A 27565-nucleotide genomic window follows, 5' to 3' on the forward strand; every position below is an offset into this window, starting at 1 on the left:
AAAACGTTCACAGGATTTACTATGAAATAGAATGACTATATTTATGGGCTAATGCTGCAGCGAATTTGCACTCAGCAATGTCCTACAAACAGCCATGAATTGAATGACCATTTTTTTATTTTGGAGGATTGTTGGCCAGGACACCTGGTCAAACTCCTTTTTTCCAATAGTGCCATGGGACCCTTAACATCCACCTGAACAGATGTACCCCCCCACCCCCACAAGGATGGTTACTACTTTTGCGGTAGTGAATTCCACATTTCCTAACCCATTGTGTGAATTTTTTTTGCCTGAGTTCACTCTTAATTGATTTAGTTCTAAGAGAAATAACTTGCTTTTTATAGTGCTTTATGATGTTAAAAATCTCAAAGCGTTCCACAAGATTTTAAATTTGACCACTAAAAGGGTTATTTAATAATCATTATTCGTTATGTTTCCTGAATCGCCAACCACTACCCGCTGTCTATCCTCGACTAGCTCCGGCCTCCTACAGAACCCCCGTGCCCCCACTTTCAGCCGCTACACCCCGAAATTCTGGGACACTCTTCCCATATCCCTCCACCTTGCCCCTTCCTTTTCCATCTTCAGATTGAGCCTGAAGACCTTCCTATTTTTCGACCATGCCTACAGTCACCTCCCCATCCCCCTCGCTCAGCCACTGTCAAGCGTTCTAGGATGCTACCCTGCATGAGGGGTGCTATGTAATTGCAAGCTGTTGTTGTTGAGTCATTAGCTGAGAGAACTAGCTGACGAAACATTAAGTGCAAATAAATTGGCTTAAGTAAAATCTTGAGTTTTCAGCTAGATTCAAATGAGTCAATATTGGCAACTGCCACTTAATTGGTTGCAAATTTATCATCATCTTCCCTTGGTTTATGATATTTCATTCATGGAGATGAAGTGTTTATTTTAAAAAGGTCTAGCTAAAATGAATGTTTTTTTTCCTCTAATATATGTGCCCTTGCCAAGAAAAACAGAAAACAATTTGATTTTGCTAAGGTCTTCTGTGTGTGTTTTTGTGTGTGTGTGTTGAGCACTTTGAGATGGTAATTCTAAGTAAAAGGCTTGCACTGATTTGTAGAATGCCTTTCACATGGGATAAACATCTTAAAAGCGCTTCATAAAAATGTAAAATTTTATTGTTATTTTTGTGCTAGTTGTTCACATGAGATCATTCAATAAGAACAAAAAGCCAAAGTAATTCTGCTTTTTTTGCTACACTGCAAAACTCTAGTCAGCTCGTAGAGGGCAACTGGCTGTCTACACATCTTATTGGTCCTGCTGCTGAAGGCTTGTCTAGCTCTTGTCCACAACAACCCTCTCTGTATCCATCAATGTTCAGGTATATAAAAGTGCTGCTGAAGTGCCTTCAGGCTTCGTGGTGTTCCTATTACAATAGAGATTCACTAACTTTGTGCTGAGATCTTTTGTTGGTTTTAATCCTTTTAATAATTGTGAACACCTTATTCTGTTGTTGACGGTGTGCTTTGCCTTCAATGAAAGTTGGTGGTGAAATTAATGGCGTTTTAAGACAGATTTAATGTAACAATTAATGACATCGACAAGTGCAGGTATTGCCATGGGCAATCCTTCGTGCTGGATCGGAGGGAAGTGAGAGAATTTATTTAAAAAAATCAATTCCCTTGCTTTTCTTTTTAAAAAATGCGATGGCAATAATCCAGCACTGAATTGCCTGGAGGGAAAAGCCATTCTTTAGAAGTCAGAGGGGTGTTCAGCCCCAACGAGTCGTTAAGTATGAGACCTAAATGACTGACGACTCTGTACCTTGGAATAATTATCATAAAAGGGGCAAAATTATCACTGGTGATAATTATCAGATCACACATCGCAAATTTGCTCCCTCTATTCCTGCAGAGTTGTGTGTTTCAATTTCCTTACATTCTTGGATTTCACATTGCTTTGAATTTCTCAGTTCAAGAATTTAGTGAATCCAGTTATTTTTTCAATTTTCTTCCCACTGGCACATGCCTGTCTGCTCCTAGTCTGGCCTCCTGTTATTGGGATATAATTCCACGGGTGCTGGTTGCCTCTGGTACCCCCCCCAACTGGCATGTCCATGTGTGAGTCTTGGCAGTGAGTGTTAGCAGTGAGCCACCTGACTGTAGAGGGCATCACAGTTGACCCTAGCCTCTCCCTCGGCCTACCATATGTGTGGTCAACTGGTATAAGGTGCAATAGAGGGATGAAGAATTCATTCTGATTTTTCCCTCCTTAATGCTGGAACCAATCCATGATAGCAAATCTGACTAGTTCCTGAAACTCTGCGATGCCTAGTGTGTAAATGAAGACTAATTTCCTATGAGTTAAATCGTAGCATAGAATGTGAAGTGGCACCTTTAATGGTCAGTGCTTTCCACTGCTAAAACACTTTAGTAATCCAATTCAACTTTTACATTTAGTGAATCTGATAATTCAGCTTTAGAGTCAGGAATAGTCAAATAAGCAACTGCAATGGGAAATTTGGAAGTAAAAGTAAACAAGGAAAATGCACATTAGTTAGTGGAAAACAAAGACAAAGTGATTTCAGTAGTTACATCTTGGGATTAAAATATCTAAAATGCCAAGATCTAATAAACTGGTGGAACAGGCGTGATGGGCTGAATGGCCTCCTCTTGTTCCATGTATTCCTAGGATATTGACATCTGAGAGCATGTTCCAAGCCATTAACAAGAGACTCAGTTGACATCATCAACAAGAGAAGCTGAATTAGTTATGAACGTAACCAGAGACTTTCTCCTCCTGACCGGCTGCTCACACTATTCTATTTATATTCTTTACAAGTACAAACAAGATTAAAAAGGTTTTTTTTTAAGAAAGGAATTGGATGGTATGAAAGTTAACAATCTGAACATCAACTTGTATTCTGTTACACAATTCTGACTGAAGTGGTGATGGTTATTTTACAATTGGGTTGCGGGAACATAATAGGGTGTACCTTGCATGGATTATAAAATTATGTGTGAAGGGCAAGCTTAGTGAACCACGTCAAAGAAGAGATGCCTATTCTTATTTCATTAAGATTTTAACCTTTAAAGCCAATGTAAATAAAGAAGAACTTAGGATATAAGAGAACGATAATGCATGCATACATTGTGATGAAGCAACAAATGAGGCCTAATTTGTGGTGATCTGCAACAGGAGCTGTTAATATTGACTCTGAGTTGCATCACACGCTGAAAATTAGATTGTGGAGATTTTGTGGGTCAGGGTGATACAATTGCAGTTGCCGGCAGGACTTCTTATACAGGTTGACCAAAAAGTCGTGATACCATTACAATGTCTAATAAGTCTTAAAGAACTGAAGGTTTTTTTTTAGATAATAGGGTAGCTTCAAGACTTTTTGGTCACCCTTACCTGACTTGTAGTTGATATTAAAGACACCTGTTAATTATTTATTTGCTTTAATGATGAAAGGAATTAGGTTATTTAGTTTATCCCATCACTGTTGCATCATTGACCCTACTTCTACTGTAGGTATGTGTGATATAATCATTAAAACCAGGTTGACGACATAGGATTACATAGAATCCACAGCACCGAAACAGGCTATTTGGAGACAACTGGTCAGGACTTTTACTCCAAATTAGTCTTCATCCATTCTTACCCCCTGCTTCCCCCTATAACCTCTCTATTCACTTAATTTGATGAAAATGATTGAAAACATTGAAACCGTCAGCAGTAAAGTACTGTTCCTCCATGTTAATAATGATCAAACAGTTAGGATTTGATCCAGTGCACTTCAGCTCACTCGTGTAAAATCTAACAAATCAAATTCACTACAATACATGATAGAGTAGATAGTGGGAGATTGTTTCCCCTGGTTGGAGAAACTAAAGCCAGGGGTCACAACCTTAAAATCAGAGGCCAGCCCTTTCGCACTGAGTTGAGAAAGAACTTCTTCACTCTTAAGGGTGGTGAATTTATGGAACTCGCTACCCCAAAGACCTGTTGACTCTCAGTCCTTGAACATATTCAAGACTGAGATAGACATATTTCTTATTGCAAAAGGGATATTGGGATAAGGCAGGGTCAGGTTATTAGCTGGAGTTAGATTAGAAGATCAGCCATGATTGAATGGCGGGGCAGGCTTGAAGGACCGAATGGCCTACTCCTGCTCCTACATGTTATATTTAATTAAATATAATTTGAGCAGTGATCAAAATAGAATCATTGAATCTTGCAACACAGAAGGAGGCCATTCTGCCCATTGTGCCTGTGCCGGTTCTTTGGAAGAGCTTCCAACAGTCTGACTCCCCTGTTCTTACCGCATAGCTATGCTATTTTTTCTTTTTCAAATACCTATCCAATTCCCTTTGAAAGCTAGAATAAGTACTTTTTTTCCCAAATGCACAAGGCCTAATAATTTGCAGAAAGCAAAACAGGTCAGTTAATCTCATCTACTGGAGTCTAGGAAATGCAATTGTGCCACTTTGAGCCTCTTTGTATTGTCTTAATATGTATATTTTGAGGCAGTTTTGAATAGTTTTATATTGTTATAGTTTTCAATAGCAGTAAAATTTACACAGCCACCTCCAAAGTTATATCCAAGATCAGTGCAACACATTGTGAAATATCAGCAGGGCTCAGGTTAACAAGTTTTAATTTTATGTATACATTAATATGTCAACATGACATTTTTGCCATAATCTAGTTGTACTAATCCTCAAGGTTCTCGATATGTGTGCTTCAATATATGTAAAACACTTTGGCAGCTAAATTCTTGATCTCCTCATACTCGCATGTGACTGAACTGTGCTTTCTCATGTTACAGTCTTACGGGTTCCCGCCCTCCAACACCTAACAGTGACTCGGAATTGGTCAGCAAGCCATCGGACAGAGGAATGCAATTAAACTCACAGATGCACTGGGCCTGGGGAGAACTCCCTCATACTGGCAAGGTATCTATTAGAAACGTAGCTGCAATTTAACATTTAAATAATTGCAATTGAAATAAACACAAAGAATGTGTTAAGGGAATGCCAGCAATTTTCTTACTACAGTAGAACTCGCATAAGTCTTATCTTTATAAATCGTATAAACGCCTAAGTCATACATTCACCCGAGTTCCATTTGGTTTCCTATGCACCACACATGCACACTTACCGACTGCATTGAATTATGAATGTGATTCGTAGATTATTGATTAAATGGGATTTTCTATGACTTCTACGTTTGCTTGAAACTGGACTTCATGCAAGTCATATTAAATGTTATGGCCCCGACTGATACAACTTATGTGAGTTTTATTGTAATTCTTTTACAACACCCTTAACATCCTTTACATCCCTGTCCTTGAGTGGTTTAGGTCGTACCTCTCCCACTGTCTTCACTTTGTTTCCACGAACGGCTTTTCCTCCAGCACTGTCTCGTGCGGTGTCCCTCAGGGCTCTGTCCTCGGTCCCCTCCTCTTCACCCTCTATATGCTCCCCCTTGGTGACATCATCTGCAGACATGGGGTTAACTTCCACATGTATGCAGATGACACCCAACTCTACCTTTCCTCCTCTACCCTCAACTCCACGACCACCGATGTCCTGACAGCTGCCTGTCCGACATCGAGTCCTGGACGAGAGACAACTTTCTTCAGCTCAACGTGCATAAAACTGAGGCCCTCCTGATTGGCTCGTGTCAGCGCCTCCGCACCTCAGGCGCTGACAGCATCAGCATCCAAGGCTGCACTCTCCACCTCTCAAAGCCAATCAGGAACCTCGGGGTTCTGTTCGACCCTGAGCTGTCCTTTCTCCCACATATCCGCGCCACAACTGGCACCGCCTTCCATCACCTCCGGAACATCGCCAGACTACGGCACTGCCTCACCCCTCACGCTGCTGAAACTCTGGTCCACGCCTTTGTCACCTCAAGGCTGGACTATGGGAACTCTCTCCTCGCCGGCCTTCCCGGCACCTCCCTCCACAAGCTGCAGGTCATTCAGAACTCTGCAGCTCGTGTACTGTCCCGCACCAGGCTTCGGGACCACATCACTCCCACCCTCGCTCGCCTCCACTGGCTCCCTATCCCCCAGAGGATCGAATTCAAGATCCTCATCCTCACCTACAAGACCATTCACGGTCTTGCTCCCTCCTACCTCTGTGACCTACTATCCCCCTACCTACCTGCCCGTAGCCTCCGTTCTTCTGGCTCCGGTCTGCTCCACATCCCCCGCCCTAACCGCCCTACCATCGGTGGCCGGGCCTTCAGCCTCTCAGCCCCGAGGCTCTGGAACTCCATCCCCCAGTGCCTTCGCCGCCTCCTCCCTTTCCTCCTTCAATGCCGGTCTCAAGACCTTTCTCTTTGATCGTGCCTTCAGCTCCCCTCTCGACTCTCTACCCCCTCCTCGCTCCCTCCCTTCCCTCCCCTCACCCTGATCATTTCCCCCCTGCTCGGGTCCTGACCCAACTGTCCAGCGCCTTGGGACGTCCTCCCGACGTGAAAGGCGCTCTATAAATGGAATCTTGTTGTTGTTGTTAAGCACTTACCTTGATTCACCGCACTGTTCTCAGCCTCGGATTCCCTTGCAGCTGCTCCTCCTGATCAGCTAATTAAAGAACACCAGAAGACTGATTTTATAGGGTCAGTTACCTGGTGTAGGTCAGGAATGTGTTCGTAAACTCAGATGTGGAATTTTAACTATATTAAATTCTCAGTAAATGCTAGTCAGAGTTAGGGTGCTAGGCTGTAACTGGAAAATGAATGCCACAATTTGTGAAACAACGTTAAATATATTGAAGGTATTGCTAAACTGATCCCATTGTGAAATGATAATCATAGAATTAATATCAAGATTTGTCCCTTCATTTCTATTGGAGCCTCCACTTTAATTATAATTTAATTTTAATTGCAGTTGAGGAACAGAACAGCAATGATCTAATAGAATGGCAGAACAGTCTAGAGGGTTCTGAATAGTTCCTTTGTTTCTGGACTCAGATAAAAGCATTGGTCTGGAAAGTATCTGATAGTGATGTGTCCTGTCCTTTCCTGTCTTTTTGGCCTCTCCTACTCCCAGTCCATCTTTTCTGCTCCCTTGCAGTTTGCTTGTGTTTGCCCTAAGAAAGACCAAACCTCCTAATCTTAACCTTCAAATTACAGGCCTATTCACCTTACACCTGTACTTTTAAAGTTAGAGAAACTGCTGTCAACTCTCAAATTATCCATCATCTGAAAGTTCTGACTTGTCCATTGTCAGTATTGTTAGCTTCACATCGCACAATGTCACAACGTTCAATCTTGCAATGTAATGTGCTCTCTGCCATAGCCTCTGTCATTGTGCAGTTTAGGTTTAAGTTGAAGTGGACTTCACATTTGTTGCATCAACCCAGCTTGGAGCAGTGATAATGCAGCATTAGTACAAATACATGGGTATGAATATGAAATACAATAAAACTCCCATATGTCTGAACTGTATAAATTGTATAATCGCCTAAATTGTACATCTGCCCAAGTTTCAGTTGACATAATTCATATTAAATGTGTGTATGTCCCAACTGATATGACTTATGTGAGGTTTACTGTATTCTGGTGTTTACTTTCAGCCTATTACTCATCAGAAAGTGGAAGAACCTCCAAGAGTGAACATCATCCCATCAGGGAATACCCATTTCAGGGTCATCGACAGCGCCCCCATTGTAAGCAGTTCCTCAGCCCCCCTGATGCTGGTAAAACCAGAGCCTTTAGCAGCAGGAGAGACTCTGCCTACAGATAGTTTTACACACGGTGCAGAAGAACCTTTTGAAGCCTTGGCAACAGGGTGCCAGATGATGCCAGAAAATGGGGAACAAAGCCATCCTGGTGATCACATCAAGCCAATTGGTAAAACCGATTCCCCATCCAAAAAGAAAGGTAAGAGCTTCTGAAATGGAAATGGTGCCATGTCTGATAACACCGAATCTGAAATAGCCGGATTCTATCTGTGGTAACTCATTAGCCTTTATAATATATAATAATAATACTTTCATTTGATACAATGCCTCATTATGGTGTCAAGACATCTCAAGCATTTCGCAGGATATACTGCAAAGTGATGTGACTATGTATTTTTCTGGGGAAAAAACATGCTGTATCTCATCAAAGGACACATAAAACATATTTTACAGTCTAACCAGGTTACATTGGGCCTGAACTTCTATAAAATAATTCCTACAAACTGAGCACTGATGCTTAGGGATTAGAAATGTAGCTGACTCTCTTGGCTTAGATTTCAGGAACATTGTAAAACTGGAGTTATTTGGAGTGCATCCCTTTATACTGAATCCCTATGTGGCTATTTTAGTTTTGCTTTTCTTCAGAGTTTGGACATTGGTTCAACCCTGGAAGCCCCTTAGAATGACATCTTACCGAGTTCAACCAGATAGATACAAGGTATAGGCGTCAGCAGCTTTGCATAAATTTGAAACGTAGACTGTTGAGATCCGCTGTATTGAAGGCTCCTTCACAGCTTCCCACAAAGCGTTACAAGCTGATCAAATGGTGCGGCACCTATTAAAATATGAAATGGAAACCTGGTAAGAGTTTAGCTGACGTTTTTCAACACAACTAGAAGGATTTTCGAAAGCTAGACCCTGTGATCAGCTCACATCTTTCTTTAAACTCGCTTTTCAGAATTGACAGGATTTGTGTTCTTTTAATTCCCCACAGTAAAACCTGTAAAAATGAATCCTTATTTTCTGTTCTCAGATAAACGCAGCCATCATCTGGGTGCTGATGGGGTTTACTTGGATGACATTACTGAGCTGGATCCGGAGGTTGCTGCACTTTACTTTCCAAAATGGTAATTTCCAGGAGGTGGTAGATTTTTGGTGAAGATGATTTATTTGGAACTCAAAAGGTTTCATGCAGATGAGCAAGTGTTCAAGGTACTAAGGAGAGAATATTTTATAGCCTTGTGATTATTGTCTTCTACAGTGAGAACAACCCAGCGAACAGGTCAGAAAACGGAACCCGCTCAGAAAGTCAGTCTCCGCAGTCCGTCGGCAGCTCTGGAATGGACAGTGGAGTTGACAGCTTCTCAGACACCATTGGGGATTTGCCAACCATTGCCATTTCCCTCTGCGGAGGTCTTAATGACAACAAGGAAATAACAAAAGGTAGATGTTCCATAAAAGCTACTCTGTAATGTTTCCCACAGGCTTGAGCCCACAACCTTGTGACTCAAAGACAGCCTGCAAAATATACAATCAATTCACTTTACAGTATATTGTGTGAAGCACTTTGAGACATCTCAACGGTGCAATAAGGAGCTATAACAAATGCAAGGGTTATTATTTATTAAGGCTACCAACTGAGCAAGTCTGACACCATGTGTCTTAACTTTCTCAACCAGCTGCAGAATACAAAACAATCCAAAGTCCAAAACTAATTGGCCATACATTAGCAATTTCATTCAGTGGCCACAGCAATGGCAGGTGTAAGTGGAAATGTTGCAGTGGGTTGTCTTCCAAGGATGGGAGAAAGGGTGATGTTACATTACCTGCTCTTCCCACCCTACCTCTGTAACCTTCAACTCTACTGACCGGCTGCCCCTTTCATTCTGCGGCCACTGGCCTGCTTCGTATCTTCTGCCCTATCTGCCCCACCATTGCTCAGCTGGCTTTGAGCTATTCTGCCCCCTCTCTCTGGAGTCCCTCAGACTTGCTCCCACCCTCCCTCTTTCAAAGTCCATCTCAAGATCCGTTTGCCACCCCCCTTGACTTCCATCCCCCGTTCAGGTGCTCAGCCAGCAGCGTCAAGCAATTTGGGACATCCTCTCAACGCAATAGCCCTATGTAAATGTAAATTTGTATTGTATTTCACCTGAGACCTAACAGTGCTTAATTTTGACAAAGAGCTCACAAAAACATAGAAAATGTCCCATTTCTGCGTACTGGTATTCCTCACGTTGATAAACAACTTGCAACGACTTTCCTAAAGGAATGTATCTCGGAGTGCTGATTAATAGAAAGATTTATCAAATCTCTCTTGTGGGGAAAAAAATACAAACGTTTTTTTAGAAAAATGGGTTTTAGACAGAATTTATGTAATGATTATAATTAATGATGTATAACTATCTACAATTCCCAAGATAATATTCACTTATGAGATATTGCTGTGCGTAAACTACTGACTACAAAATATGCTACACTTCCCAATAAATTTTGCAAAGTACTTTGAGACATCTCAAAAACATAATAAGGTTCATCGTTTATTTAAATGAATAAAACAGGCTGTTTTCTAGATCAAGACATTTGGTTACTTTATTACTGTTTTTTAAAGCTATTCTTATTGAAGTATGTTTTGGCATCTCCAAAAATGTAATTGTATTATAATGAATATATTATTATATTACTATTTAGTTATATAAGGAAGCATATACATAATATATAATAATAGTTATATTATACACATATGAAGATGCAAACACTAACTGTCTTTACAGAACAATTTGTGGAGCGCAGTGTTACATACCAACAATTTTCAGAGAATCCAGGAATTCTTGAAGATCCCAATCTGGTTGTGAAGATTGGAACCAAGTAAGTGCCTGAAATAGAAAGGGTTAGAAAAACCAAATGAAAATGTTTGGTAAATTGATTGGATTATAGTTTTTATCATGGAAGATTAGCTGTATAGAAAGAATCTAATAAATTACAGCTAATATGGGTTCCGAAAGGGTAGATCTTGTCTGACCAATCTCATAGACTTTTTCACGAGGTGACACCCAAAATGACTGAGGGAAACCATATTGAGATAGTATCTCTGAACTTCCTAAAGGCATTTGGCAAAGTACCACATGAAACACTCTTTCACAAACAGTGGTAACTGGTATCAAGGGCAAGATATGGATGTGGATTCAGAATTGGTTGAAGGGAAGGAAGCAGAGAGTCTTTGTTAGGGAAGCCGGGTCAAAATGAGGGAGGTAATAAGTGGGGTGTCTCAGAGGTCTGTACTGGAACCCCTCCTATTTCCTGTGTATATTAAGGATCTGGATTGTCAATGTAAGATAGTTAAATTTCCAGATGACCCCACATTGGGGGGAATGACAAATCATAGGAAGCAGCAAAAGTCTTAAAAAGAGAGCTTGATAGGGTATGCACATGGGCTGATAACTAGCAAGTGAAGTCTGATGCCGATAAATGCAAATGCATATAGACAAGACCAAGGCTCTCTCCTGTCAGCATCCTTCACCTCAGGCGCTGGGACATCATTCTGCATGGTTACATATTTCACCTCATTGAGCCAGTTGAGAACTCAGTGTCTTGTTTGACAAGACCCTCATCACGTCAAGGCTTGACTACACTCACACCCGGCTCGTCAGACTCCCCAGCTCTTCCCTACACAAGCTATAGACTATCCAGATCTCTCCCACTCTTGGCTTTGCAAGCCTATGATCTCCATCCTCGCTCATCTCCATCAGCTCCCTATCCTCCAGCAGATAAAATTCAAGATCCCTGATCTGAAAAATGCCAAGCAGGAGAACCTCTTGGCTGTATTTATATGCAGTACCTTGTATTTTATCAGTATCAAACTTCCCCTTTGCTCAGCAAGCACCGACTTGTTTCATGTCCCCCGCTCTATCCACTCTACCATTGGTGAGCGGGCCACTCTGCCTCTACTCTCTGGAACTCCATGTGGAGTCCCTGTAACTGGTTCCCTCCCATACCTCATTAAGGGTCTATCTCCAGATCTGCCTCTTTAAGTGCTTTAAGACATCCTCCCACCATGAAAAGCGCTATAAATTGTATAGATTAGACTTCTAAGTGAAGAATTCCAGGTAACCATTTATTAGGAACCAGTCCTTTTTGTATAGAAGTTTCAAATAATCATTATCAAGCCAACACTTTTACTTTGATATTCTTTCCTTAAAAAATGACCAGGATCAGCAAATTAAAACCAGAAAGGTAATGGAAATTCCCAATATTTGTTTCCCATGCTTCCAATAAGAGGCGATGTTTCTCAGTTCAATTTTTGAAAAACTAAATTCCTGGAACTATGTGTATTTCTTCTCCCTTGTTCCCTCTCTCTGCCCCACTCTTTTTGTCGCACCTACGCACTTTGATTGCCGTTTCTCCCTACTCTATACCTCTGCTTCTTTTTCCTAGTGTCTTTGCTGCCTTTCTTCCTTATTCCTGTTATCTGCCACTTATTAATTTCTTAACGCCTCTCTTGTCTTCTTGCTTGTCTACCTCTCTTCACTATTTATCTGCTTATTGTTACTCCCTTTGCCTTTCTTTCCTGAATCCCGAGTTACAGAGCACAGTTGTTATGTTCTCGTGTCCCTTGAGTTGCATTGATGATAATGTTTAACTACATTCACATTGGGTGAATTTGAGTTTGGTGCGGGAGAGGACACAGTCTGCAGAATTCTGGATTATCTGCAGACTGTGGAGGGAGGAGTTGGGAAGGCCGACAAGCAGGGTGTTTGCATAGTCGAGCCTGGAAGGTGATGAAGGCATGAACAAGAGTTTCAGAGGCCCGAGGGGTGAGGTAGTGGTGGAGTCGGGCAATGTTACGGAGGTGAGGGAAGGCAGAGTCAGGTCATGGCTTGAATGTGGGGGAGAAAAGACAGTTGAGGGTCGAACAGGACACTGAGGTTCCTGACTGGCTTGGTGAGTTGAAGTGTGCAACCATGGAGGTTGATGCTGCCAAAGCCTGAGGCGCTGGCTCGAGCCAATCAGGAGGGCCTCAGTCTTGTTCACATTCAACTGTAGGAAGTTTGCCCTCATCCAGGACTTGATGTCCGACAGGCAGTCTGGCAGGACAGCAGTGGTCCTGGAGTTGAGGTGGAGGCAGAAAGATAGAGTTGGATGTCAGCCGCATACATGTGGAAGTTGACCCCATGTCTGGACGATGTCACCAAGGGGGAGCATGTAGATATTAAAGAGGAGAGGGCCAAGGACAGAGCCCTGGGGGACGCCAGATGTGACAGTGCGGAAGCTGGAGGAGAAACCGTTAGAGGCAATGAAGTGGAGACTGTGAGAGAGATAGGAATCGAACCAGGCAATGGCAGATCCATGAAGATTGAGTAAAGCGGAGACGCGGTGTATGAGGATGGAGTCGTTGACAGTGTCGAAGGTGGCAGAGAGGTCAAGGAGGCAGAGGGAGCCCTGGTCACAGATGTTCAGAATGTCATTAGTGACTTTGACCAGGGCTGTTTCCGTGCTGTGGGTGGCGCGGAAGCCGGATTGGAGGGGTTCAAAGAGGGAATGGCGAGAGAGAAAGGAGCGGAGCTGGGACGCGATGACTCGTTCCAGGACCTTGGAGAGGAATGGAAGGTTAGAGATGGGGTGGTAGCTGGAGAGGAGGGATGGATCCAGGGAAGGTTTTTTCAGGATGGGGGTGATGGTGGCTGTTTTTAAGGGGGTGGGAACTGAACCGCTGGACGGGGAGGTTGATGACATCGGACAGGAGGGGGGCCAGAAGGTGGAGCTGGGAGATGAGGAGAGAGGTGGGAATGGGATCGAGGGAGCAGGTGGTGGGTTTGAGTTTGCGGATAGGTGAGGAAGGAGGGAGAGATAGGGTCGAAGGAGTATAGTGTGGGATGGGTGGGTCATGAGGGAGAGGTGATCTGGGGGTGGCTGTGAACAGGGCTGAGGTGGCTGAACGTATCCCCTCGATTTTAGATATGAGCAAGTCCAGCATCTCCTCACAGTTGGAGTTTGAGGAGAGGATGGGCGAGGTGTGGGAAGGTGGACGGAGAGCCGGAACAGACTCGATGGGCTGAATGGCCTCCTTCAGTGCTTATAATTCTATGATTCTATTATCTAAGCCATAATTTGAGTTTTAATAACTGCTAGGACTATAATGAGGGGTCCCTTGATACTTATTTGCAGCTCCTTCTGTTTCACTTCTTGCAATCGTTGTCTTTAAAGCCTCTCGTGCAGCAAATACACTTGCATCTAATACTTTCTGGAATTGTGTAGGGAGGATGCATCCCTCCAGTGCCATTCCATTCCAAGAATCTTTCTCTGAGATGTGTAGATTTGGATACTCTGAAACATGGTGATGGGTTTCTGCATGTGCTAGACACCCGGTTGACCAAAAAAATTCAAGGGAACTTGGGCAAATGTACGACTTAGGCGATTAAATGATTTACACAGATCAGACTTATGTGAGTTTTACTCTATACGAAAATGATAAATTCAGCTTGAGAACTGACCAATAGACTTGTATTTTATGTCATTAATTTAATCTATATCTATTGTCAAAAAACAGGTACTATAACTGGTCTACAGCTGCCCCTATGCTTCTGGCTGCGCAGGCTTTCCAAAAACCATTGCCAAAGGTGAGTTAACCTATAAATTGTAAATTATTTAGCGAAATGACCATGAAAGTCAAACAAGGTAGAAATTAGCATGTGAATCCACATTCCAACAACCCATGTGAAAACTGTCTTGTAGAAGGGAGAATGGATTAGGAGGGGTGGAGACTCATGTAGAGTATAAACACTGGCACAAGCTAATTGGGCAGCATGAACCCGGTTTCTGTGCTGTACATTGTATATAATTTCAGACCCCGTATCATCACTGCCTGTGTGCTGCACATAAGCACTATGCGCAGGAAGCTAGCCAGCTACCACTGGAAGCCAGCAGTGTCTCACAGCTCCTGTGTAACGAGGGTCTACGTTACACCCGCGCACACTATACCGGAATGCAGATTCTAAAGCAGACTAATTGCATTTGACTAGTTCTTCCTCATCAGAAATGTTCAAGTTGTTACTTGTCCAAAAATGAAGCCAATAAAGAAAGCTGTATATTCTACATCTCTAAACTAATCTGTTCACTTTTCTTCCTCTTGCGATGGTTTTTAAATTTCTGTTTGAAATATAATTTTAAGTACTCATGCCTAAGTTATCTTTGTTCATTGCTCGATGCTGCAGTGCTCTGCTTTGCAAACATTGGTTCTATGCCCGTAGTATGTTTCCTCATTGCTTCTTACATTTTACATTGTTTTTGCAAAACGCTAGGTTTGTTTTTTGTTCTATCAGTTATTTTTGTGCGTCTATAACAGGCGACAGTGGAAAATCTATTGAAGGAAAAGATGCCCAAGAAAGGCGGCAGGTGGTGGTTTTCATGGCGGGGACGAAACAGCAGCGTGAAAGTGGTATGTAGTGTTCCCTGCATAAATGGTAATGGCTGGAGCAATAGGAGCTACTCAGCTCCAGTTATGATTTTATCTCACATCAGAGAAGTCTTTCATCAGATCAGAGGAGAAAAAGGGAATCTTTTAAGCACAACATTGCATCTGATTTTGATGTGCTTTTTCATATAACTAATTAGGTGCCGATTGAACGAAGAGCTATCAAAGCACACAACCCTGTTGCCATGGCTTCCAGAGAATCCTGCAGTGATTCGAAGAAAAGGGAGTTTTTCCCAGTGACCAGCGTCATTCACTTTGTGGCTGTTTTGGGACAGTGCTGTGTGCAAATTCGCTGCTGTTCACAATAGACTGTGTATTTGTAAATTACCTGTGCTGATACTAAAAATTCTGTAAAGCACTTTGAGACGTTTCCAGAACACAATAAGGTGCTATATTAAATGCAAGGATTATAGATATATACAACTAAACAGCATTCTAAAGAGCCTCCATTTGCTGTCCCTATTGTTGGTACAACTAACACTTGAAGGTTTGCAGAAATGTTTCCAAAGTAGTGTTTGCAATTCTGGTCACTATTGTACAGGAGGATCACGTAGATTTAAAAGCATGTTACCAGGGATGAGTGGATGCAGATATCAGGAAAGATTGGGGAGTTTGGCTTTTCCCTCTAGAGGTGAGATGATTGACATGGGACCTTATAGAGATATTTAAGATTATGAAAAGATTTGAAAAATTGTTAGGCTGTTTCCACTTGTTTATGAGAGCATGCATGTGGCAACCAGCAGTTTATTGAATAGGAAGTTTAGGAGGATGGTGATGATAATAATAATCCTTGCATTTGACATAATGCCTTATCCCCCAGAGGATCGAATTCAAGATCCTCATCCTCACCTTCAAGGCCATTCAAGGCCTTGCACCCTCCTACCTCTCTGACCTACTATCCCCCCACGTACCTGCTCGTACCCTTCGTTCCTCTGGCTCCGGTCTGCTCCACATCCCCCGCCCTACCATCGGTGGCCGGGCCTTCAGCCTCTCAGCCCCTAGGCTCTGGAACTCCATCCCCCAGTGCCTTCGCCTTGCTTCTTCCCTTTCCTCCTTCAAGGCTGGTCTCAAGACCTTTCTCTTCAGCCGTGCCTTCAGCTCCCCTCTCGACTCTCTACCCCCTCCTCGCTCCCTCCATTCCCCTCACCCTGACCATTTCCCCCCTGCTCGGGTCCCAATCCAACTGTCCAGCGCCTTGGGACGTCCTCCCAACATGAAAGGCGCTCTATAAATGGAATCTTGTTGTTATCGCATCTACGAGACGTCTCAAAGCACTTCACAGAATATATTGTGAAGTGAATTAACTATATAATTTGTGGACAAAATGTGACAGTCAATTGCGCACAGCAGTGTCCCACAAACAGTCGTGTATTGAAGTGACCAATTTATTATGACTATTATTTTTTGATGGAGTTATTACTCCCGGAAAAGCGATCTGCCAATCGACTAACAATCGGGTTCCTACTTACTCCAAGGTAAACAGAGACGTGTGGAATAAGGAAACTTGCCCAACATTTTGCTCTGCCAGGAATCAAAGCCAGATCTCTCACTTGTGAGGCAAGTGCTCTAATCACTGAGCTACAGATCTCCAGAAAGTGGTTGAAGCAAAAAGTATCAATACATTTAAGAAGAAATTTGATGTGTACTTGAGGGAGAAGGAAATAGAAGGGTAAAGTTAAGAGGAATGGGAGAATAGGGGCTCATGTGCAGAATAACATTGGGAGGTACTGATTGGGCTGAATGATTTTGTCAAGACCCCATGTTACTACTTGAAAAGAGAAATTCTCTCAGTGTCCTGGCCAGCAATCCCCCAAATGAAATTGATCACTCACTTTATGGCTGTTTGTGGAACATAACTGTGTACAAAGTCATTGCACTTTATAGCAATTATATATGAAGTTCTTTACGATGTTCTCAACATTATGGACACTATATAAAGTGCAACAGTCATTATTTATTAATCTGAAGTAATTGTCTGAATTTTTATTAGATGCTTTGATTGGGGTCCTTGTTTAACTGCATTCTTTATAGGTTGTAAAACCTTCACAGATTGTTAAGCTTAACATTGGCTGGATTTTCTTCAGAGCTCAACTCATTTGTACTTGTGATCATTCTTTTGTCCTTTTTCAAATGCAAATGCACCTTTTTCTCCCGAGTCATGTGGTGAATTGCTTTCTGAACAATGATCACCAGGGGGAGCAAGTGCACCACTATTTTAAGATCCAAGCACAGAAGGTTCCCGCAGTCGTGATGATAATAATAATAATCCTTCCATTTGACAATCGATGTAGCATCTTTCAGGTCAGCAGGATATCTTAAAATGCTTCACAGGACTTATTAAAATGGTAGTGACTGCACATTTTGTAGGAGAATGCAGCAGTCAATTGAATTCAGCGCCTTGGGACATCCTCCCAACGTGAAAGACGCTATACAAATGTAATTTTGTTGTTGTTGAGTGATGGATTTTACTTTGGGGATTATTGGCCAGGACAGTGGGAGGCATTCCCTTTGAATAGTGCAATGGGAGCTTTAATGTCTACTTGAACAGGCAGACAGGAACTCAATTCAACAATTAATCCAAAGGAAGGTACCTCTTCCCCAGCACTATGTTAGAGTGAAAGCCTAGACTGCATGTTCAAAGTCCTGACGTGGGTCTTGAAATAATAGTAATCCTTACATTTGATATAGTATGTTATCATGTTGTTGAGATGTCTCAAAGCGCTTCGCAGAATATACACAGTCAAGTGGATTGATTTTGACTCAGAAACGAGAGTGCTCCCAACTGAGCCAGGCTGACACTGACATTGGACCTCAGTCTTGTTGGGAACAGAAGTAGGCCATTCAGCCCCGTGAACCTGTTCCGCCATTCAATTAAATCATGGCTGACCTATACCTCAACTCCAATTACCCGCCGTTGCCTTGTATCCTTGATACCCTTACCTAACAAACATCCATCCACCTCAGTCTTGAAAGGAACTTAAGACCAAATGAGAAAAATTCTATGCCAGTAGTGAATTTAAAATGTATATTTTCATTTGGTATTCATGAAAAGTGCATGGCATGCTGAAATGCACCACTTTTACTGCTCACTAGTTGACTAAAAGCTTATTTAATGCATGTTAAATTAAAAAAAATTGTGGTCTCAAATACATTACAATATTTACAGTCAAGTGTGGTGAGTGTAGGCAAACATGGCAGTCATTCTGCACACAACAAAATAATAAAAATAGCCAGGAGGTGAATGATTAACAGGAGAATTGGTAGCCAAGTCACTGGGAGTAAAAATGTCTTGTCTTTTTGAATAAGTGACACCCAAGTGAATCTGGAACAGCAATAACTTGCATTTTTATAGAGCCCTTCAAGCAGGATAATGTGTCAGAGCTTCACAGTGATGGTGTTGGACAAGGGAGGCAAGGTCGATTTTTAGGTTTGGAACATTGTCTATATACCAGGAGGTAAATGCAATCTGCATTAAGTGGGATGAGATGAACTGTCTTTTTTTTAGCTACACGGCCAGAGGGCATCTGAACTTGTACTTGTAACAATGTGGAGTCAGAGGCAGGTGTTGTTTTAAGTTAGAGAAAGTGGAACACACTTCCCTCAGTCTGCATCTCACATCCAATCATTACCTCCCCGTTTAGAGGAGTCTTTTATACTTAATACTCCAGCACCCTTTGGTGTCCTGGTTATGCCTGCTTTAATATATATATTTACAAAGAATACAACAGTACTGAGCAATTCTGTGAAGAAATAAACTTCAAAAACATCCGTCTGATTTTTCAAAATGGTGGAATTTCTTTCCTGACTGTTTCTCTTCAGTAACATTGTGGGACAACGATTAAGTGCAAAAATTTTGTGGAGAAAATAGCTTTTTTGAAGAGCGACAGCATTTGTAGATTGAACAGAAATGCTTGAATACTTTGAATGGAACTTTGTAACCGTTATCTTCTCCTTGTTACTTTAATGAACGTGTTCCTAAAGCAGCGATTTCAACGCTCTTATGATGTTTTGACAGGAAGAATCTAAATCTGAATGGCTTGTGTTGGATTGTACCTTACAGGAACCAAAACATGACCAGATACGAAGTGGACATGTGTCAGATGATCTGTCTGCTCCTCCTGGCGACAGGTACTTCAAATAAATACAACTTTGCATTGGGTATCAGGCTTTTCATGTCAGGCGCCAAAAACAAACCAAGAGCATCTATAAAAGTGCCTTTCATTGATTTCACATCCAAAGGTCTCAAAATTCTTTGCAGCGATTAATCAAGTGCAAATTTCTGCAGGCAATCAAGGCAGTCATTTTGCACATAACGGAGTCCCAGAAATAGACATTAAACAAATAATGCTCCCATTTGCTACAGCTCCTGTAATGTTGAAAGATAGTAAAGCACAGTACAGTAATTACTATTAAGTTATTTGTAGGCCAATAGAGCAGCCATTCTGCACAGAGCAGTATCCCACAAACAACCAAAAATGACCAATGTATTACTATGCTGCTAAAATGCCTAAATGCAGCTTTTATTGATTCTCATTCTTAACTGAAGTGTTTAATTTCATTCATGAGGGACTGTTGAGGAACTGGCAGCAATGCCTTTTCTTAATTGAGACCAAAACATGGATTTACATGTTTCACTTTAATCGTTGGAAACACAAAATCCTTACTAGATTATACACCATGCTTTTTTTTAATATAATGATTTACCTGCAAAATTGATTTTCTGCTTATCTTTATCAGGAGTGTTTTAAATTGCAGTAACACTGATATTTCAAACTTTAGATTTATGTTTATTATTCGCTGAATAATAATAATAATCCTTGCACTTGATATAGCACCTGATTACATCTTTGAGGCGCCTCCAAGCCCTTCACAGAATATACTATAAAGTGAATTGACTGTATTTTGTGGGTGAATAACGCTTTTTAGCGGTTTGTGGAATATTGCTGTGTGCATATTGGCTGCTATGTTCATCAAGAAAATACAGAGTCACTACACTTTACGTTATAAATTTAAAGTGCTTGAAAAGTGCTTTATCAAATGTAAGGATTAGGATTATTATAATGCAAAGAAAAAACACAGGTTATGTTAGAGTTATGTTAGAGTTTTAGTTTGGTGTTAAAAAGTCATTATAGGCATCTCATGGAATCACAGGGCAACAATTGTGATATTCCCAAGCTCAATTTTTCCATAAATATCACTATATATACTTTATTGACTTGAAACTGTCCTTAATACTGCAATAGGTTTAAAATAAAAGCAAATCCTTACATTTAGTGCCGGTCAACAATAACAACAAAATTACATTTCACGTCAGGAGGATGTTCCAAGGCACTGGACGTTCACATTGAGAGGATGCCTCATGGTGTTTGACAGGAATACACTGAAAACTGTAGTGACTATTTTGTAGGTGAACACAGCAGCCAATTTGTGCATAGCAACTGTACAACAAACAGCCATGAAGTGAAGTGGCCACTTGTCATCAGTTTCCTGACTAAATTAGTGTTATGTTTGAAGGAGGCTGTAAAGGAACTCATCAACAAGCATTAATTTAGCAATGAAGGATTTAAAATAAGGCCATTTCACAAACAGCCCCACCATCGGGCTTTCAACCATTCTGCTTCTCTGTCTGAAACTCCATCCTGGGATCCGTCTACCTCATCCCCTCCCTTTAAAGCCCATCTTTTCTACTTAACCTTACTTTTGATCACCTTCCCCCACTCCTTCCTCAGTTCCCCCTTTGCCAACTGGGGCTCCAAGTCAGCTGTGTGAAGCGTTTTGAGACGTCTTCCTGATGTGAAAGTTGCTCTATAAATGTATGTTGTTGTTAACAGTTTGAATTTGACTGCCGATCGATTCCAAACCTTCCGACGGTTGTACGGAGCCATTGCTGTCAACCCAGGCACTTTCCCTGTGCTTTTGGCACCCGTCCGCCCTCTGTGCTGCATTCTCAAATAATCCTAGGCACATGGAATTGGTATCAGGCAGCATTTCCTACCAATTACTGGGCAATTAAAATAATCCAAATAACAACTAGATGTGAAATTGACACGTCTCCGTCAGCAGCTGCTCAGTCAGGTGACTGACCTACATGTCAACGCCAACTCTGCAGCAACTCGCAGACTCCGAGAATATAGCACGCATCTGAAAATGGGGCCACCCGCTGGGTTTGAGGACCACTGCCAGATTAGACCACTCTTTTCCCTCCCCCACCCACCCCCCGTGGCTGCCGTTACAAAAGGAATTTCACTCCTTAAAAACATAATACATTCAGCAAAGAAAAGTTGTTGGCCTCGGTGATGCATTTGTACCTTGAACTTCTTGACTTCTTTTAGGTTGAAAGATGAATCATCATCCAGTGATGATGAGCTGAGGTCAGCCAAACAGCACTGCAGCTCCAGCCAGCAAGATCTCACCTTGCTGTCACCTGCCTCCTACATCTCCTACAAAAAAACACTGAGACTAACCTCTGAAGAACTGGTATGTACTTCAGGACAAAGCATTTTATTGCACAGATTTTTTTTGAGAGTATGGTGTGATCTGTAATAAAGATTCACATGAACAGGAGCACACATTATCGCCTTTGCCAGAAGCCAAGTATGACGTGTTTTATTAGCGTTCATATGCTTGCTGCCTAATGTGTTTAGCTAAAGGATTGCGTTCAACCGGTTAGTACGTGTTGGGTTTTGTTGCTTCAGCTCAAAGAATCCAGATTTAGATGGCTGACGTTTAGTCTGATTCACTAAATGGTTTCAGGGTTGGTAGATTGAGAGATGGATCAATGGAAGAAATTTTGTGGGGAATTGGATGGTTAGACGTGATAGTCTAATTGTGTCTCAAATTTGTTACTACATAACTAGGTTCCTCCCTTATCTTGCATTTTGGGAATGTTATAGCTAGACGTAGAACCAGGGTAAGAGACTTGCCAACATATTTATTGTAACCAGGACCCGGGGAGCCAAGCAAACCGTGTCCTGCAAACCCTCTTAAGAGCTCTTGCCCTCACAATGCCTCCAACGCACTCTGTACTCTTCCAAACATTCAGGCCAGCCATGTGGCCTAGGCCTCATTCTTTGGACAAGACCTGCTTCCTGCAGCCCCAGAGAGAGAGAGAGAGCATGGGGGGCTGAGTGACTTTCTTTAGTTAGGCATAATTCCACAACCCCCACTCTCCATAAAAACCCTTTCTCACCCAGTTCTCTCTGTTACGCTACGTTACCCTGGATCATGGATTTGATCTTGTTGAGTGAGAACTTGGACTATGGTGTGATCTATAAACGTTTGGTTTTGTGATCAGCATATTTAAACAAATTTAGTTTTTTTCCCCATTAAAATGTAGCTCCAAAATTAGGCTGAGGCAAATTTTAAGGAATCCCATTTAATCATCACATTCATGAAACTAAAAGGAATAGAAGATCTTGGGGTTGGGAGAATAGGGGGGAGATCAGTAGAGTGGAGGCTTATATGGAATTTAAACACCAACACAGATAGACTCTTTGGATCGAATGGCCTGTTTCTATGCTGTGTAATTCTATGTAACTTTAGACTCCATTTGCTGATTTCTGGAAACACCCAAACTGCTGAATTCATTATTTCTCTCAACTTCCCTTCCTCTTACAATCTAAAGGGTTGTAAATCCAAAGTTTGGTGTCACCTATTGACTACTTATTTCATCCTGCTCTCTCTCCTACACGTGTTGGCTTTAGTCATGTCTTGCTGTTCTGGGTTTCTGGGTTCAAATAAGATGTATAAACTCACCTGGAGGGAGCAGCACTTGAGCAGTGCAGAAACAAACCTCCTCTTGTGCCTGCCAGTGAGGTTTTGCCTCCAGCTGAACAGGAGAAATGTATCTAATGAGCTTACAAACTATACCAGCTGCTTTAATGGATCACATCACAGCCACATAGGGCTGACCACCTGTTGGTTAATGGAAGTGTAACTTCTAATTCACAGAAAAGCCTTCAGCTGAAAGATGGCCCAAACGATGTGGTGTTTAGTGTTACAACCCAGTACCAGGGTACATGTCGCTGTGAAGGTACCATCTATCTCTGGAACTGGAATGACAGAATCGTTATTTCTGATATTGATGGTACAATTACAAGGTAGGTTTGAAGTGGACTTTCTTGCTTAGTCTAACTTGTCATGATGGCATGGCTTAATTTAGAATAGAATACGCTTATTTTTCAAATACACAATACTTACTCCTAGTGGCTTTAGGTATCTGAGTGTTTTGTATTTGTGCAGATCCGATGCCCTGGGTCACATTTTGCCCACGCTTGGCAAGGACTGGACACATCAGGGAATCGCAAAGCTGTACCACAAAGTCAGCCAGTAAGTATTCTGCGGCAAAATATCAGAGACCATTTTGTTAAACTCGTCGTTCGAATTGCAGCACATGTTTGGTTTTGGTTTATTAGACCCCACAGTGAGCAGCTTAAATCGTTTTTGATGCATCTGAGCAACTTGAACTAATACAACCAGCAGTTTGAATTCTTAACCAATGCATTGTTCACTGGTTCCTCAGTTAAAGAATTTAGCAGTGAATGGTTCCTCTCTGAGCTCAGGTCTGGTGACTGTATCTGCCGTACAGGGAATTACCTGGAGAAAATGCTGTTTAGGTTGTGGGTGCTTTTGGCAGCAGATACTCAATGGTGACGATACCACAGAGCTTCTTAGCTGCCATTGTTGCATTAATTACAAATACAATTACACTTCACAGCGATTCCCTATGAAACACTTTGAGACATTTTGTCATTAGAGGCACCATATCAAATGCGAGGATCATTATTATCTGCACAATACTTGATGAAATAAATTGATCTGGTTGAAGGATATTGGTGAGGGAGAACAGAATATTATATTGAATTTGGACACTCAATGTATTGGTTTCTCCCTGTATTTATTACATGTTAACGGGAAAGTAGAGGGTCAGAGATAAAGGAATGTGGGGGATGTCACTAATAAAAAAGATTATTTAATCCTTAATTTATGGCCCAGATGTTGTTCTTTCTTGTTATAACCTTGTAAATAAAGGGAAAGGTTCAAGTCGGTAATACGAAGCTTTGCTTCTTTACTCTGACACCGAAGATAAATGATGGTGAAAAGAACACCCCATGATGTTAGGACTGCATCAAACATGGGTCTGGTGAGCTCATAGATCATGTTCATAAACATCTATTTTTATAAAATTAGTAACAAATTCTAAAAGTAGCTCCTCAGGGAAATAAACCATTTCTCCCATATGATAAACAATATAGTAGACTGAAAATATATACACAGTCAATCCACTTTACAATATGTTCTGTGAAGCGGTTTGAGACTTCTCAAGGACACGATAAGGCGCTATATAAAATGCAAGTATTATTATTGTTAATATAAAATGTAACCTTTGAAGGTTACATTTCACCCTTATGACTCTTGTACATTCGAAACTAAGCATGATTATTAAAACTAAAATCAGTTGGAATGCATTCATGCCACGGAGATGTGCCAGCTTGTAGTGGTTTTCCCTTCGAAATTCAGTCAGTTCACTTTACAGTATATCTGTCTTTGAGACATCTACCTGATGTGGAAAGGCGATATATTAAATGTAAGGATTTTTATATTATTATTGTTACCTGAAGTATGAGCATTCAAAGGTTTGGAAGTTTAAAATAATTTTCTATCTCTGGGAGCCTGGGAGATCACCCCTTATTTGCCAGAGTATTGAATATCATAGACTTATACCCTGCTAGATGCCAGGAAAGCTCAGATTATCCACTAGATGTTGGGAAACTTGAGTATCACTGTCACAAAGCCTACTGGACTGCTGGAGAACTAAATATCACACTTTACACCCGGCTAAACTGCTAGGAAATTTGATTGTGTTGACAGATCCAGCCTAAACTATAATGGAATAGGAAAGAAAATAAACCTCCCTTTCTCCCAAATGATAGAACTGTTTGGCCTCCCACAGCCTTTCAGTTAATGACAAAGTCAGAATTGGACCTGGGGCATCAATAGTGTCACTGGCAGAGATCAGGGAGCACATGAGTCACCTCCTCTCACAGCTCAGAACAATATAAATTTACAGCGCAGAGGAAGGCTATTTGGCCCATTGTATCTGTGCTGGTGCTTTGAAAGAGCAACCCATTCAGTCCAATTTACTTCAACTCTCTGCTGTAAGGCTCCTTTGCTTAACACATTTGGTGAATGTAACTAATTTCTGAGTTGGCATGGACTGATCACAAAATTACTCCTTTGGCAGTTCTTAGTTCATGACTGTGTGGGGCATCGCTGTGTGCAAAATAACTGCTGTAGCCCAGTTTCAATCCATTTTATAGGATAAGAAGGACATGAAAGTAATGAGTGCCATAAAAGATAGGAAATATTTTGTGGTGACTCAGTCACAGCATAGGATCATTTTTCATATTTTGTCGTCACCTACTTAAACCGTGCTTCACTTTATCACCTTACCAAGAGGGAACATTTCCCAAACCTTACATACAGCATGGTAAGCTCTTAATCTTAATGTTGACTCTTAACAAAGTGAAGGACTCTTCAGTTGAAAGCAAAGGACTGAATGCAATTAATGAGTGCTACAAATATATGTTTTTCTTTGCAGAAATGGCTATAAATTCCTGTATTGCTCAGCACGTGCCATTGGGATGGCTGACATGACCAGGGGATATCTGCATTGGGTGAATGAAAAGGGAACAGTGTTACCCAAAGGCCCTTTATTATTATGTCCCAGTAGTGTATTCTCAGCATTACACAGGTAATTTGTTTTTTGGTATTTTCAATAATTGTGTTGTTAGCTTTAATGTCTTTCTGTGCAAATAAAAGAAGGCTTTCAATTGTACAACAGTAAATGTGCAGAAGCTTAGAAGTATCCATTTAAAAAGCATACAGTTTAACTGAGTTAACTGAAGGGACTGCTATTAAAGAGATTGCAGCAGGCCTGCTATTCTGTTACCGACTTGGATAATGCCATTGCTATTAATAACAGCTTAGGCTGGTCTAATCACTTGGCAGAGTCGCTCGCCTCCTCATTCTAACCCAGCAGGATAACAGGGCCCCTTTAAAGTTTGTACTGTTCATTGCACAAGAAATTTGATTCTTGGTAGTGAGTAACACATTCCTAGTATTGATTGCAAAGCGGAAAATGCGTGAGTGCAGAGATGGTGCTGTTGGTTTCCTAAAATTGTGCAAATTATCTATGACACAGAAGCCAAGTATTAGTCCAACAGTAATATTCCAGCATATTAAGTTTCTGGTCGTGTGTCAGTAGCCTATATAACCAGTTTAGCAATTCTGTTTTAGTAATGAGAGCTTATTCTGTTTTCACACGTCCACCGTCGCATCAAATGTATTATTGAAAGGAAATATTCGGCAGAAATTGGATTTGATGGCGGTGTAATCATTAACATAATGATTTATTTGCGTAAAAAAAAATCTGTAAAATAGTAGATAGAGTAAGAGTAAAACTGTTTCACTGCATAATAAAAATCACAGGAAAGGTTTGGACGAAAAAGTTGTTTCAGCCCTTTTGATTTCATCCTTCCAGAATTTCCCCCCCCACTTCCCATTACATCATTACCCTCGACTGTCCTTTCTCTCCAACATCCGTGCTATGACCAGCTCTGCCTTCCCCCATCTCCTCAGCATCGCCCGGCTCCGCCATCCCTCAAGCCGCCAAAACCCCTCATTCACGCATTTATTACATCTAGGCTCGACTAGGCAACTCCCTGCTTGTCGGCCTCCCAGCTCTTCCCTCCACAAGCTGCAAATCATCCAGAACTCTGCAGCTCGTGTCCTCTCCCTCACCAGGCTCCGTGACCCCATAACCCCCACCCTCGTCTGGCTCCACTGATTCCCCATCCCCATCCCCACCATCGGCAGTCGAGCCTTCAGCCTCTCTGCCCCCACTCTTTGGAACTTCATCCCACATTCCCCCTGCCTTGCTCCTTCCCTTGCCTCCTTCAAGGGATGTCTCAAGACGTTCCTCTTCAACCATGCCTTTACCCTGTCCTCTTCTCTCCCTTTAACAACCCCCCCCCACCCCCACCCGGCTTAGGTCCAAATCCCTGTCCAGGATCTTGGGACATCCTCCCAACGTGAAAGGTGCCATACAAATGTAATTTCATATTGTATTACACTGTGCAGTGTGTATAATGGATTGTAGCACAAAGAAGGATCAGATAGGCTGCTGACCCCTGATATCACACTACTTTTCTTTAGATTACCACAGGCACTGTCCATTCATTTGTTTTTGTGTCCCCTCCCACCAATTGTGTTGTTCTACCCCTTCCTTTATGTCCCTCACTGCTCCCTGATTAAGAGAGAATAATCACATCGCAGTGAAATCCCAACACATTTTATCAGGAAGCCATGATAGCAGATAATAATGATCCTTACATTTGATATAGTGCTTTTCACGTCGCAGCTGGCTGGCTCGTGTCTC

The 27565-nt window shown here is 41.7% G+C and overlaps 1 protein-coding gene across 5 annotated transcripts in view; it reads left to right on the plus strand.

Moving 5' to 3' along the window:
* Positions 1–27565, plus strand: part of lpin1a (lipin 1a) — a 73636-nt gene that overhangs the window by 38549 nt on the left and 7522 nt on the right. For 3 of the 5 annotated variants that reach the window (XM_007897063.2, XM_007897068.2, XM_007897066.2), the window contains exons 6-18: positions 1235–1342; positions 4793–4919; positions 7551–7857; positions 8692–8785; positions 8920–9101; positions 10430–10523; positions 14203–14272; positions 14998–15090; positions 19142–19254; positions 21459–21603; positions 23077–23225; positions 23368–23454; positions 25727–25879. In XM_007897063.2, the coding sequence (XP_007895254.1) occupies positions 1235–1342; positions 4793–4919; positions 7551–7857; positions 8692–8785; positions 8920–9101; positions 10430–10523; positions 14203–14272; positions 14998–15090; positions 19142–19254; positions 21459–21603; positions 23077–23225; positions 23368–23454; positions 25727–25879 (1722 nt within the window). The remainder of the gene's footprint in view (positions 1–1234; positions 1343–4792; positions 4920–7550; positions 7858–8691; positions 8786–8919; positions 9102–10429; positions 10524–14202; positions 14273–14997; positions 15091–19141; positions 19255–21458; positions 21604–23076; positions 23226–23367; positions 23455–25726; positions 25880–27565) is intronic. The other 2 variants (XM_007897065.2, XM_007897067.2) reach the window with 2 other exon arrangements.

Source organism: Callorhinchus milii, unplaced genomic scaffold (genome assembly GCF_018977255.1).
Source record: "Callorhinchus milii isolate IMCB2004 unplaced genomic scaffold, IMCB_Cmil_1.0 Scaffold3, whole genome shotgun sequence".
Classification (NCBI taxonomy): Eukaryota; Metazoa; Chordata; class Chondrichthyes; order Chimaeriformes; family Callorhinchidae; genus Callorhinchus; species Callorhinchus milii.